This window comes from Aethalodelphis obliquidens, unplaced genomic scaffold (assembly GCF_003676395.1).
Source record: "Aethalodelphis obliquidens isolate GAN/ISIS:26980383/991018 unplaced genomic scaffold, ASM367639v1 scaffold6, whole genome shotgun sequence".
NCBI classification, from domain to species: domain Eukaryota; kingdom Metazoa; phylum Chordata; class Mammalia; order Artiodactyla; family Delphinidae; genus Aethalodelphis; species Aethalodelphis obliquidens.
In genome coordinates this window covers 45,316,020-45,329,138 of record NW_020837950.1, presented here as the reverse complement: position 1 = coordinate 45,329,138, position 13,119 = coordinate 45,316,020, and the positions used below count along the sequence as shown (strand labels likewise).

The 13,119-nt window shown below is 39.5% G+C and overlaps 1 protein-coding gene across 1 annotated transcript in view; it reads left to right on the top strand.

Moving 5' to 3' along the window:
• The window catches only part of COL25A1 (collagen type XXV alpha 1 chain), a 453,889-nt gene that overhangs the window by 329,115 nt on the left and 111,655 nt on the right, over positions 1–13,119 (top strand). Inside the window, exons 8-9 of the mRNA XM_027103483.1 lie at positions 11,171–11,230; positions 12,782–12,889. Of these exons, the coding sequence (XP_026959284.1) occupies positions 11,171–11,230; positions 12,782–12,889 (168 nt within the window). The remainder of the gene's footprint in view (positions 1–11,170; positions 11,231–12,781; positions 12,890–13,119) is intronic.

Below are 13,119 nucleotides of genomic sequence, written 5' to 3'. Positions count from 1 at the left end.
ATAAACATCATAGTATATCACAACTTAATGTTAAAAATGTATCGCATTTCATTAAATAACATTATCACCAACCACAGCGGGGAAATGAAAACTAAAAAGGAGAAAGTTCATATTATGATTTCTAATATCCATATCATTAAAAAGTTTAGACTTAATTTCACAGAAGTCGGGAAATTCTGAGATTCCCAAAGAAACCATAACTCTCGCATAGGTTACAACAGCCTCTTTCATGAGGAGCTCAAATCATGGGACTCCTCCCAAACGGATCCATCACTGTGGGGTGTTATATCACTACAACAGTGTATCCATCACTTCCTTTTCAAAAAGGAATTACACCTTGTTCTCTTCTTCCTCCTAGAGGTCCTGTATATTTTGAAAGTTTTTTGATTTAAGAACCAGTGGTCTGAATTACAACATGTGATTGATACAATGAGAACATATAGCCCTTTCTTCAAATGTTAATACAACAAAATAAAGTTCCTGCAAGGGACTAACTGAATTACTTCCTTTCTGAAGCAAAGCCCTTCCACACTTGGCTCGTTTCTAATTCAACATTCAGAAACACTAGATCAGAGATCTTTAACTAATACTCTGTGGCCCAGATCCTCCCCCCAAATGTATTTTTGTTTGGACTATAAAATGTTTTAAAGTAAATATGAATTGGTAGCAAATGTTTAAAATCTGAAGCATTTGTTAAAAAAAAAGAAAGAAAAACCTCAGATTTCTGGCTTCTCTTGGAGCATGTGAAGATGTAGCAGTACTAGGTAGGCCTTTCCCCGTGGCAAAATCAGTTAAGTCCTCCTTATTTCCTTTTAGCCCCAGCGTGACTCCTATTCAGCCAAGCATCCCCACTTCCTTTTGTCTTAAACCTGCTCCCTTATTTATGTTATCTGCTTGGTCCTTAGAGCCATTTGCATTTACTCCGTGTTCAACAAGTAACATCAAATATAAATATAATTATAGGGCATTCAAATGTCCTAAATCGCATTCAGTATTTTAGGTCCATATGGAAACATGCAAATTTCAGGGATGCTTTCAAGACACAGACTATTTTAGTTTTGAGTAGTTGAACAGACCCTGGGGAAACACTAAAATTTAGGACGTAGACTAAAGGGGGATATTAGAGAATAGGACTAGTTAACTAGTAGAGGAATGTACCTCGAGTGATACTACTACAAGTAACAATACTCTCTGGTGAACTCTTCCAGCTACTCCATTATCCTTTTGTTGCTAAGGTCATTTATGAATAGTTCCATTATCCCAGAAGGCTATCGAGTGTTAGCTGTGGGCTCAAATTTATTTGTGGGGGAGGGTGAACTTCAGAGGTGGATTAGGAAATACAAGGATAGCTGTCCACTTATTATAGCTGAGCCCCATGGGACTCTCACCAGCTCTTTTATACGCTGGTTTCTAGCCATCTACCTCTTCTGAGGGAAGAAGAAAAGAGGCTGCCATCCAGGAAGCATGCCCAAGGAATTTTAGAGTCAACTCAATTTAACATCATACAAAGGAAGTTTAGCAAATACCCATTAAGCCAGACACTAAATAGAGTCTCTAGGGAATAACAGAACACTTTTCCTTTTCTCCCAGAATGAAGAATGCAAAAACGTTGAGTTTTTCTCATAGGACAAATGCCGATTTTTCCTTCAGTGTAAGATGCCCTGTCAGCAAATGAATCTTCTATTTGCTTGGCACTGTTCTTTCCTGATCCTACTGTGCCTCCTCTCTCAAATGTAGACTGTTTTCTTCCAGAAAGTGGATAGGGTATATGCAAGTTGAGGTGAGCCCTTGACCTGGCAACCTCAGCTAGAAAGCACCCCTTGGTTTCAACAGAAGTATAGGTGCAGAATATTATTGTCTTGTACGTTATCATGATACTGTACCATCTTTGAGGGAAAATTCCTGGAGAATTAAAAGATTATTAATATTTTATTAAATAATTCAGAATTTTCATGCAAATTGCATGAAAATCAGATGGGTGGAATTAAAGCTTTTGCATGATTTATTTTTTAAAGGGGTGGGATTGTTAAGCAAATTATTATGCAGTGTTTGGTAATCAAATTGATATTCTAAACAAGATCTCTGTATTTTTTTTTTTAATTTCCTAAAAGATCAAAAATTTTCACGGGTCTGTTTTTGCATTTACTTGCAAAACCTATATGCTAACTATAATGTGCTTATTTATTCATTAAAGCAATTAATTAAAGATACTAGATAACAATTGATCAGGCTAGTTCTGATTAATATATAAAATTGAAATCATAGATGGAAATTTATTTTTAATTACTGTAAACTGGTATAAATTATAATATATAATTCAGATTACCATATATTTAGACAGGCTATTTGCCAGTCTAGACTATATTAACAAGTTGTATTTTTCAAAACTAAATTCATTGCCTTAACTTCAAAACTTACTACTCTCTTACAATCTTTAATTCTGTTAAATGGGTCTTTGTCATCAATTTTGGAACAAGCTTACAATCCTTCCTTGAAACCCTCAGAGTCAAATGTGTTTCAGAATTTAGAGTTTTTAGGTATTAGAAATTTCATATTGTTGATACACCAGGCATTGTCTGACACCCTTAAAGAGGCCTGAGGCACTCTGTAATTAAACCATTAATTTCTGCTGTGAAATACACGCATGTTCACACTAAGCAGGATTATTCGTGAGCAGAAATAGCCTCACATCTGTTCAGATAAGTTTTTGCCACCAAATGGGTTTGCTGCAAAGTTAGAAAAATCTTTAGTTAAACTTATGAAGAATTGTTTTGTTTTCAGGGACTTTCGATTTTGGAATTGCAGATAAAGGATCATGGACTACATCTTGATTTTTAATCTGTTCATCATAATTTGGCCAGGGTTGTCTTCCTCAAATGCACGTATGGCATGGCACGTTCATTTTATAAACACCTTCGTGGTTTCCCACAACTTCCCCCTTTTAAAGCCTTTTTGAAGACTTCCCATATATATATATACCCTATCAACTTTTCTAGGCTCTTACCTAAAAACTGCTTCACCCCAACTAAACTCAACTTACCAGCAGTTTCCAAGTATACCTTCCTCCTTTTTGCTCAGTATACTTCAGACTGGAATACCTTCTTCCAGAGGCCCCAAGTCCACACCGCACCTCAAATAGCATCGTCCTTTTCATCCTTCTTCACCCATCTCAAATCCCACCTCTACAGAGGCACAACTCCATTCCCCAGTCAGAATGTGCTTAAAAAGCATACTGCCTGCTCCTCTAACTAGCACTAATTTAGTATATTTTCCATTTGAATTGAAAATCATGTGATAACCTCCCTTCCCTTCTAGATTTAAACACTTACAGCTCCTTTCACTATATTTGGCATATTTAAGAGTCACTTGTTAGATGAAGGAATGGATGTTTTAGTATAATCTCTCTTGATCTCATCAATCTAACCTCCTACAGGAATCCCACACCCATAGTCCTTGCCATTGCCCTTATCCTAACCTTCTCAAGTGGAGAACAGGGTCTAGATCTCAAGGGAATACCTAGAACACGACCTAATCTTTGTATTCTAAGTGTAGATTCAGCATATCTTTGGAAAAGAAAAATATACTTTCTCTTTGGTTCCAATATTCATCTTGCTGATACTGTCAGGAAGGAAGGCAGCAGAGCCCTTGGAGAGTGGCCAGGCACTACAGGGTACTTCATTATGCAGGTCTCAACTTAAACATCACTTCCCTGGGAAGTCCTCCCTGACCAGCTGACCTCAGTTAGGTCCCCTTTCTTTGCATTCTCATAGCTTTTGTTTTGCTAACAGTCATCATATTCACTTCGAGGGTATGATTCTCATCCAAAACCTCAGATGATTAAGAAATATTAATTTCTTAGTCATCTTAATGACTTAATTTTCTATAACAATTTGATTTCTGAACCTACATCTCCTCCACTTGTTGGCTAAACAACAAACATCAGTCTTCTTGAGATTTCCACACTTTCTACCTCCTTTTGGACAGACTCACTTTTCTGCGGTCTTATGGCATCAGAAGGTCTGGGGGTGAGAATTGAGAGGCACCTTGTCTTCTCCTGTCAGTCCACACAGTTTGCTGCTGAGAAGGCAGCGTGGCCCAGCTAACCTGCAAGGCCCTTCAGAAACAGCGTGTCAGTGCTGCATCACTGGGGCATGGGGGACTCTGCTGTTTCTGTGCCATGCTTCAGACAGGGAAATCTTTTGCAAGGCTGCCCCTGGTCCTGTGCATCTAGATAAGTCACATAGCCATTTCTTCTTTGAGGTATTGTTGCCTTCCTGGAAGTGCTGTGGGGAAGCAGGGCTTAGGCCCCCTCTGCTCTTGAGGACCACAGTTCTCCTTCTTCTCTTCCAGTTTGGGGGAATATCTTCCTAGATATTTTTGATTTCTAGCAATGTTGGCAAACAAGTTTTCTTTTCCACCCTGCCTCTTCGTACCTCTCCTGACGCAATAGCAGATGGCCAACCAAGAGCTTGATTGAGGGACAAAGGAAATGGAGAACTATAAGGGAAAAAGAGCATAGACACTTATATGAAAAGAGATCCCAGCCATATTCATAATTGCCCGTTTAATGTCTGCATGACTTCATTGTACTCTAAGCTCCATGAAGCCTGGGGAAAGGCTTTCTAATCTCAGTGTCCAAATATTGCCTTTTTTATAGTAAGCATAATTCTTATAGTAGTATAAATTCTTCTTGAATAAATGAATGAATAAATGGGAATGCAATTCAGAGACTGTGAAGGATTTATGGGACGTATAGTGGCTAAGAGGGTAGACTCTGCAGCAGATGGCTGGGGTGTGAATCTTGGCTCTGCTCCTATACTTAGGTGGGAAAACCCATAACCTCTTTGTGCCTCCAATTCCTCATCTGTCAAATGGTTGTTGTGAGGAGTAAAAGAGCTAAAGCTCTTAGAACTAATACCCGGCACATAGTAAGTATCATATGAGTATCCACTACTATCATTACCATCATCATCATTATTTATTATCTTATTATTATTAAGAAACGCTAACACAGGACTGATTCAATGATAGCAAAGTTTATATAAATAAAATTGACATAATTTTAATTTTGCACTATTTTCCAGACTGTGAGGCTCTTTTGTTTTCTTCCCTGTTTCCCACATCTACACTGCATTCTCTGGTTCCCTTGGGCTGGGGCAGTCCTTCTTCGGGAATCCTACCTCTTTTCATGACGTCTTATCTTTTGTTGGTGTTTCTTAGCCGTATGCCCTCGGGAAACACAACACCCCCTGGAATCCCTTCTTAGATCATAGCAAGGAGATCCTGTCTCAGTCTGTGTACTACAGGTGGTTTTGCTTATTCTTCACCTCTACCAGTGTTGAAGTTTTTCTGCCATCTTTCTGCTTGTTTATAGATCCTTTGCAGTTTGTCTTTGCTTACATAGCATTTCAGTGGCTATAGTATTTAATGACATGACTTTGTCAATGTAGAGACTGCATTGTTCTCTTTCTCTTCTAAGTAATTTGTAAATTCACATTTATCATATACATATAAAAGATAATTCCTGGAGTGACTAGGGTTAACATTTATGATAGAACACAATAGCATGGAACTTGGAGTATCTATAAAAAGGAAAAATTAACTTTTTGAGCCAAGTATTTAATTTAACTACAGAAAGCTAGTTCTTTCCATAATTATCATAAGACAGTCTTTTTCAGCCAGCTATAAATACTGATTTTCACAGGCTCCAGGGCTCATATTATTTGGTTGTTCAAAGGATTCTTTTCGCTGTTTAGGTTCATATGGTTGATTTTTCTATTCAGACAGATTATGCCATCTACTGCAATATGGAATGATTTAGCAGCAAATTTCTTTCTTTTAATTTTTTTCCTTAGTTAGCCTTCTAAGAGCTCCTGCTGTTAAACTAAAGTTATTCTTTTACCTCAATATTTTTGCTATCTATTATAATATTTCCCCAATCTGGTCTCTCTTAGCTAGAAATCATTTTATCAACTTCTAGGAATATTTGTCTTTATTTATGGTGCACACATACCCACTATAATGGTTGTGTCGCAATGCATGATATGTTTTGGGTAAACAGAATTATGATACTGTTTACATTATGGAGAAACTCAGGGATTCTCATTTCTCAGCATAACACATATCTTTTCTTCCAATATGATTTGCTATGGGGGCCCCTTGACCACCTTTATAATTAAAATAATTGTTTATTTTTTCCTCCAGACCTCTACAACCTCACGGACACTCCCTTGTGCTTACTAGTAAGCATCCATCATCAGTGATATTGGCCATTGTTAGCCTGTTCTTACTATGGGTCATTTATGTGCATTTATTCAGCGTAATTAATGATGCAGTAAACAGTGAAGTCAAGTGTGTCTACCACTTTGAGTCATTTGCCTGTACAGAATCTTTGTTAGGAGAGTTCACATTCCTCCTGTTTCTACAACCACTTTTTATTAATCCTATTTGTAGTTACCTCTTCCTCTGCTCATCCCTTAAATCAAAGTCTTTCCAAGGGTTCCTTCCTAGGTCTGTTCTCTCTACAGCCTCCCTAGGTGACCCCACATAGCCCTATGACTTGTGATTCCCACCTCTCTCCTGACTATTTTATATGCACGTATAAAATAGTGTCTGCCCCTTGGCTGGCCATATACACCTCAAATTCAGCAAGCTAACTGAACTCATCATCTGAAACCACCTGCATGCCCCAGAAAACCCTCTTCCTTCTAGCGTTCCCTCTACCATCCTTCAGTTGCTCAACCTAGAGACCTAGGACCATCCTCTGCTCCCCTTTCTCCCTTATGTTCCCAGCCAAGCTACAAGTCCTATGGATTCTACTTCCTTAATATCACACGAAACTATCAGTTTTTCCTCTAGTTCTAGGACACAGTCCCTCAACTAGACTACTGTGACATCTTCCTAAATGGTCATTCTGTCTTTGATTTTACTATTGCCTTGCCAACCCCCATCCCCTCTTTCACCTGGCTGGGGAGTCTTCCATGGCTGCCCAAACCTTGCATTAGGTGCACGTTTTATTTCTTTTGCAGCCCCTCCATTCCTCCATTGTAATGATTATTACTTCCTATCATTACTGGCTGCTTATTTTTCCCTATTTCCCCGCCACACATTAAACCCACTGAGCTTAGGGTCCTTTCCATTCAACCCCCAGGGCCTAGCACAGTGAAGACTGCACAGAAGGGACTCAGTAAATACTTCTTAAATATTGTTGTATATTCGTCAATTTTTAAGCTTTCTAATACTTAAACTATAAAACAAGTAGAGAGAAATTATAAACACAAAACTTCATGATGACAAAGTCTGGAATCAGAATTCCTGGATTAAGTTTCTGGCTCTATCATTGCCTTATTGAATATTCTTGACAAAACCCAAAATTTTCTCACTATAATGTAATCATGTAACACTCATCATTTCTGAGTACACAATAAAAATGACAATAGTATCTTGAATTTATGGCTTCCAAGTAGTTAGCAGCATTTCTTATGAATTACTTATTTGTTCACCATCCCTTTGGGGTAGGCCAGCGTCTTTCCTTCTAGAAGGCAATGAAGGGAGATAGAGTTCCTCCTGTAATGGTGTCAAAACACCGGTCCTGGTTGGTTACCTACTTCACAGAATGTGGGGAAGATTCATGAAGTTATCTGAGTCTTTATGCTCAGGAAAATGTGTTCTGTAAAGTAGTTTTACACGCTTGTATATCCAATTTCTTAAGAGCTCAAAATATTTGGGGGTGAAAATGTGTACAAATTATTTCAGTACTTCAGCTTATTCCTGGGCTCTTTCTCCATGTTTTTCTGGAGACAGTTTTTTTTTTTCCACACCCACTCAAACCATCTGTGTACCAGGCAAGTTTTCCAAGATGTAAAACCAAGTGAAATATGTCCATTCCAGTTATTTAGAAAGGACTGTGACTAATGATACTGTGGAAGAATGGCACGGGTGATGAAAAAGTACGCTGTCTGTGTGAACAGCTAGGGCAGCCTAGCAGTTAGAGTCACGCAAAGCCTAGCCATACAGACAAGCAGTCAGCACCAGTGCTTTTCAAACTTACCCTCCAAAGACCTTCTGCTGGAAGCAGAATCAGCTGAGTGTCTCTGTGACCTGGAGATATCCCCTGTGAGATGAGGTTCTCTACCACCGTCAAATGGTAACATTTTTAAAAATTTGTGCAAGTTTTACATTCTATCCCAAATATGTCAACGTTTGCTTTATATAAAAATGTCTCAAATTACTTACCATTGGGGATTCCCTGGCAGTGCAGTGGTTAGGACTCCGCCCTTCCACTGCAGGGGCACGGGTTCAATCCCTGGTTGGGAAACTAAGATCCTGCATACCACATGATGCGGCCCAATATACATATATATATATACACACCATTCATTAAAATGGACTCTTAAGGAAGAGGTACCATATTTATTATTGCCTTTAAACTCTCCCCAGGACACTGGCATGTGCTTTTTTTCAAACATTACCCCAGTTTGAAAAGCACAGAGTCCTAGGATATTGCAGCCCAGGCCGTGGTTTTTTGTTAGAACTTAAGAGAATTTGCCCACCTGTCCCCTTTCTACTTTGCTACATGTAAACTCCTGAAGTCCTTTTGCCTAACTCGCTGATGAAATCTTTTAATTGTTGCTCTAAGCACCCGAGTGGTAGCGTGTCCACTGTTAAGATGATGGAGGAATATAAAATCAGCTTCCTCAGCAACCTAAGTGTCCATCAACAGATGAATGGATAAAGAAGATGTGGCACATACATACAGTGGAATATTATTCAGCCATAAAAAGAAACAAAATTGAGTTATTTGTAGTGAGGTGGATGGACCTAGAGTCTGTCATACAGAGTGAAGTAAGTCAGAAAGAGAAAGACAAATACCGTATGGTAACACATATATATATGGACTCTAAGAATGAAAAAAAAAAAGGTCATGAAGAACCTAGGGGTAAGACAGGAATAAAGACACAGACCTACTAGAGAATGTACTTGAGGATATGGGGAGGGGGAAGGGTAAGCTGTGACAAAGTGAGAGAGTGGCATGGACATATATACACTACCAAACGTAAAATAGCTAGCTAGTGGGAAGCAGCCGCATAGCACAGGGAGACCAGCTTGGTGCTTTGTGACCACCTAGAGGGGTGGGATAGGGAGGGTGGGAGGGAGGGAGATATAAGAGGGAAGAGATATGGGAACATATGTATATGTATAACTAATTCACTTTGTTATAAAGCAGAAACTAACACACCATTGTAAAGCAATTATACTGCAATAAAGATGTTAAAAAAAAAAATCAGCTTCCTCAAATAGAGATTTTCTGTTGGAGAAAAAGTATCTGTCTGAGATGGGAATTATCTAACCACTTCTCTCTTTAGATCTCATTAACACTGGAAACCAAACTAAGTTCTAAAACTTAATGCTTTTTTGTAAGCATTTAGAAAATATGATCAAACAGCAAACTGGTCATGCTCAGATATGAGTGCAAGAAGTGACTTATTTATACACACGAATTTCAAAACATTTGTAAGGTCTACCATGTGTGCTGTTAAAAAGGTTTTAATTTTAAATTATTTTTGTTAGATAATCCCATTTAAAGTAACACTATGATTTATCGCCACTAATCAAGATGCTGATCCCTCATAGACTTCTTGTTTGTATCTGTTTTTGTTCTTTGTTACATAAATACGAGGTTTATATATAAAATTCTGACTGTGTAACATAGGGCTAATGAGTCACAGATGGAAAGATGCTGGCGCATTACCATCTAATAACATTTTAAACTCATATTCCATAGTAAAACAAAAGCAAACTGTACACATCTGTTTTCCAACTTGTAGCATTTCTGAATTTGTGGAGAGTCTCTGTTTAAAGGACGTTTACTTGAGGAGAAGAAAAAGAGGATATAGGTCACCTCAAAACTACCCAGCCACTTAATAACCTTATCAGATAGGACTTGGCAAAAGGGATAAGATTTCCTCGGCTTTGCTTCCTGAGAAGTCCCGGCTCTAAAGGACAAGGATCAGAGGCATTAGGGCTGAAGAGATGTCTCAGCCTACAAACATAATTTTATTGTCTCTCTTAAGAAAAATATATCCCTAATAAGGAGGAAAGAAGGGGGAAAATATACCAAAACTAATAAACTTTAAAAACTAGAAAATTTCTGGCTTTTTCTAGAAATATCCTCGAAGTAGATTTGTGTGGGAAGAGGGGAAAGGCAGTGGGGAGGAGAAAACATAGGAAGGAATCCTGCAGACACTCGAGACCATATATTATCATGGTGGTTGTTTAATTTTTTGTATGGTAAAAGTATTCTTTATGGGAAAAAAATTGGAATACAAGGCTCTGATATCACATGTTGTCGGAAAAAGAACACAGGCAAAATTTCTCTCTCAGACCGACCCAATTGATAACGCCTGTGAACACAGGTTAGTACAAGCTAGTAAAGTACAGGCTTTTAAAATATCCTTTGCCCATTTTCCTTGGTTAAGGAATTCAAAACCACTTTTCTGCTTCAAGGGGGTGTGTGAACTGTCAAGTTCTTTTGGAAAAGTTACGTGACAGAAGTGATTACTGCAGAGTGTGACCATAAATCCCCCTGACATGAAATACACATGTTATAAGAGACAGATTTCCATCCACCACCTCTGCAGGAATTCCTGAAACAGGAAAGACCTGAGAATCATCATATGATTGGAGACAGAAATTTTGATATGTGGGTGGTAAGACTATATTTTTTGACGCGTACTGCATTTATTCTGAGGAATACATCTGATCTGACTGCAAAATTCTGTTCACTGTTGTCCAAAAAAGATTTGATACATGTATTGTATGTCCCGAGTTGTAAACAGAATATCAGTAGAGGGAGATTACAGTGTTGTGTTCATAACGGAGTCTGTAGTTATCTTCATTCTGTACTAACATTGTGTACGTAAGAGTCCAGAAATCTTAAGTGTATGTACACAGATCCCAGTGTACCTGAGTTCTCAAGCTGACCGTTCCCTTTAAGAAATGGTTGGCTTGGGGGCCTCACGTGTCTGATTTTGTTTACTGTGTCAAACAAGGCAAGACTTAGAGCCAGGACGGGGTGGCATTAGGTACATGCTTGTTGTGTTTGTCCACCAGTGGAATGTCTGTGTGACGTTTTGTGTCGTGTTGTTTTGGTGCTGTGCCCTGTCCATAGGGTCTGCCAGGCTTCTCCACAGTTGCCGCTCTGCACAGTAATCAGATCCTCACCGTCAAGGTTCGTGGTTGGCACCCATGCCCCCGCAGTCAGAGCCCTCAATCAGCATAAGAGTGAGCTACAACAGCTCAACTGGCTTTCCGAGTCCAGTCCTTTCCTCACACACACGGGTTATTGGGCACTTGGAACCTCACCTCCATCAGTGAGGTCAAACGTCCATTAAGAAGGAGAATCTTGAGCCTATAAGAGAAGAGCGTATTGACGTCGAAGAGAGGCAGGCAAGCTCTGTGAGGCTGTGCCACGCCTCGGTGGTCTGATTGGCATGCGTCGCAATGCTCTGACAGTTTTCAGTGGATTGAACAATCCTAAATACTCTGGACTTCGGGCATCCGTAAAATGACAGTCGAGTTCGTGCCGCGTTATGCTGGTTGAGGAGTCTGACAGAAATTGAACTGGCGCTTCGTCTCCGGACTTTCCGCTCAGCGTGCAGGATGCAGGTGGCCCCAGGTTACCTGCTTCTTGAATATACAACATTGAAAGAGGTCCAACGCCCACAGCAGAAAAAGATTCATTTCTAACTAAAAATCTGGTTTCCCCATCCCGTTTCAGGGTTCTGTTTCTTTCAAGAAGAGCCAGAGGGTCCGATGTCAGACACAAGCGCCAGTTCTGTTTTGTTTGATGGTTATTATGAGTCTAATGTGTGTATCTTTATTTCTTTCTTGGGGCCTTCTGATGCCTATTCTTCAACTCTCTCATCTCTGAACTCCAACCTTTGACCTCACCTGACTGATCAGATGGTGTTTCCTAAAATCAATCATGGGTTTCTCTCTGCTGATCAGCAGCTCATTAAACGCCGCCTGATTAAGGTAGTGCTCATTCTTGCTCAAGTCTGATTTCTCCTTTACATTCGATTTTTACTCTGTATACTGTTGCTTTACCATTTATCTCTCATAGGCAGAGTGTGGGTGGTGGGTATTTATTTTAAAATATCCTAGAGCAAAATTATGTTTAGTGAGCTGCATTTGTTTGAAATGTATGTGAAAATACCAAAACCAAAAGGTATAGAAAGCCAATCTAAGTTCTTCTTAAATTAAAAAAAAAAAAGGAAGCTTAAAAATTACATGCAGTGATAGATCCAGTTTCTAAGCTCTCTAGCTTTGGTAATTTATAAATTATTACACAGCATGACAAGAGCCTTGTATGTTTAATTTTATAGCTTATGAAAAAGTAAATATTTGTCCAACTATAAATGCAGCCATTTTATTAAGCCAGGTGAATATAACTGATGCAGCATTGTCATGGATAAAGTTATGCAAAAGTTTTCTGCCAGCTCTGAGTATCATGATAACATATACACTATTTCCAAGAGCTGAGAGTGCTGGTTTCTGAGCTGCTTTGATTTCAACAACGTCTACTCAGCTCGCCCAGCATGAATATTTATTTGCTTCCTACTGGCAGGCAAATTGCCTACAGGCTTTACCATTTGTGGTTGTTCTGGGTCTTTTCACAGTATAAATGTGAATTAGATAATAGAAATTTAAAGTGTTGAAAAGAAGACCTGGGTCTTTATCTTTCACGGTTATTGTTGGTCTGTCCCCTTCTCCATTGTAGGGTGACCAAGGACAGGCTGGGCCTCCAGGCCCTCCAGGACCTCCAGGCCCACGAGGGCCTCCTGGGGACACAGGGAAAGATGGCCCCCGCGGAATGCCAGGAGTGCCTGTGAGTTGCTTTTTGGATCAGTTGTTCTCACAGGTTTTGTTTCCTTTAAAGGGCTGAGAATTGGGTTGGAGTTGGGGACGGGGGTGGCAGAGGTCAAGTGAGCGGAATGGGTTGAAGGAAGTGGGATGATAGGAAAGTCCCCGAGCAGAGAGGGCACTGCCAGCTGGAATCTGCTTTACCACTCAACCCTCGGGACACCCACGCAAACCACAGCGAGATGCCTGGAGACA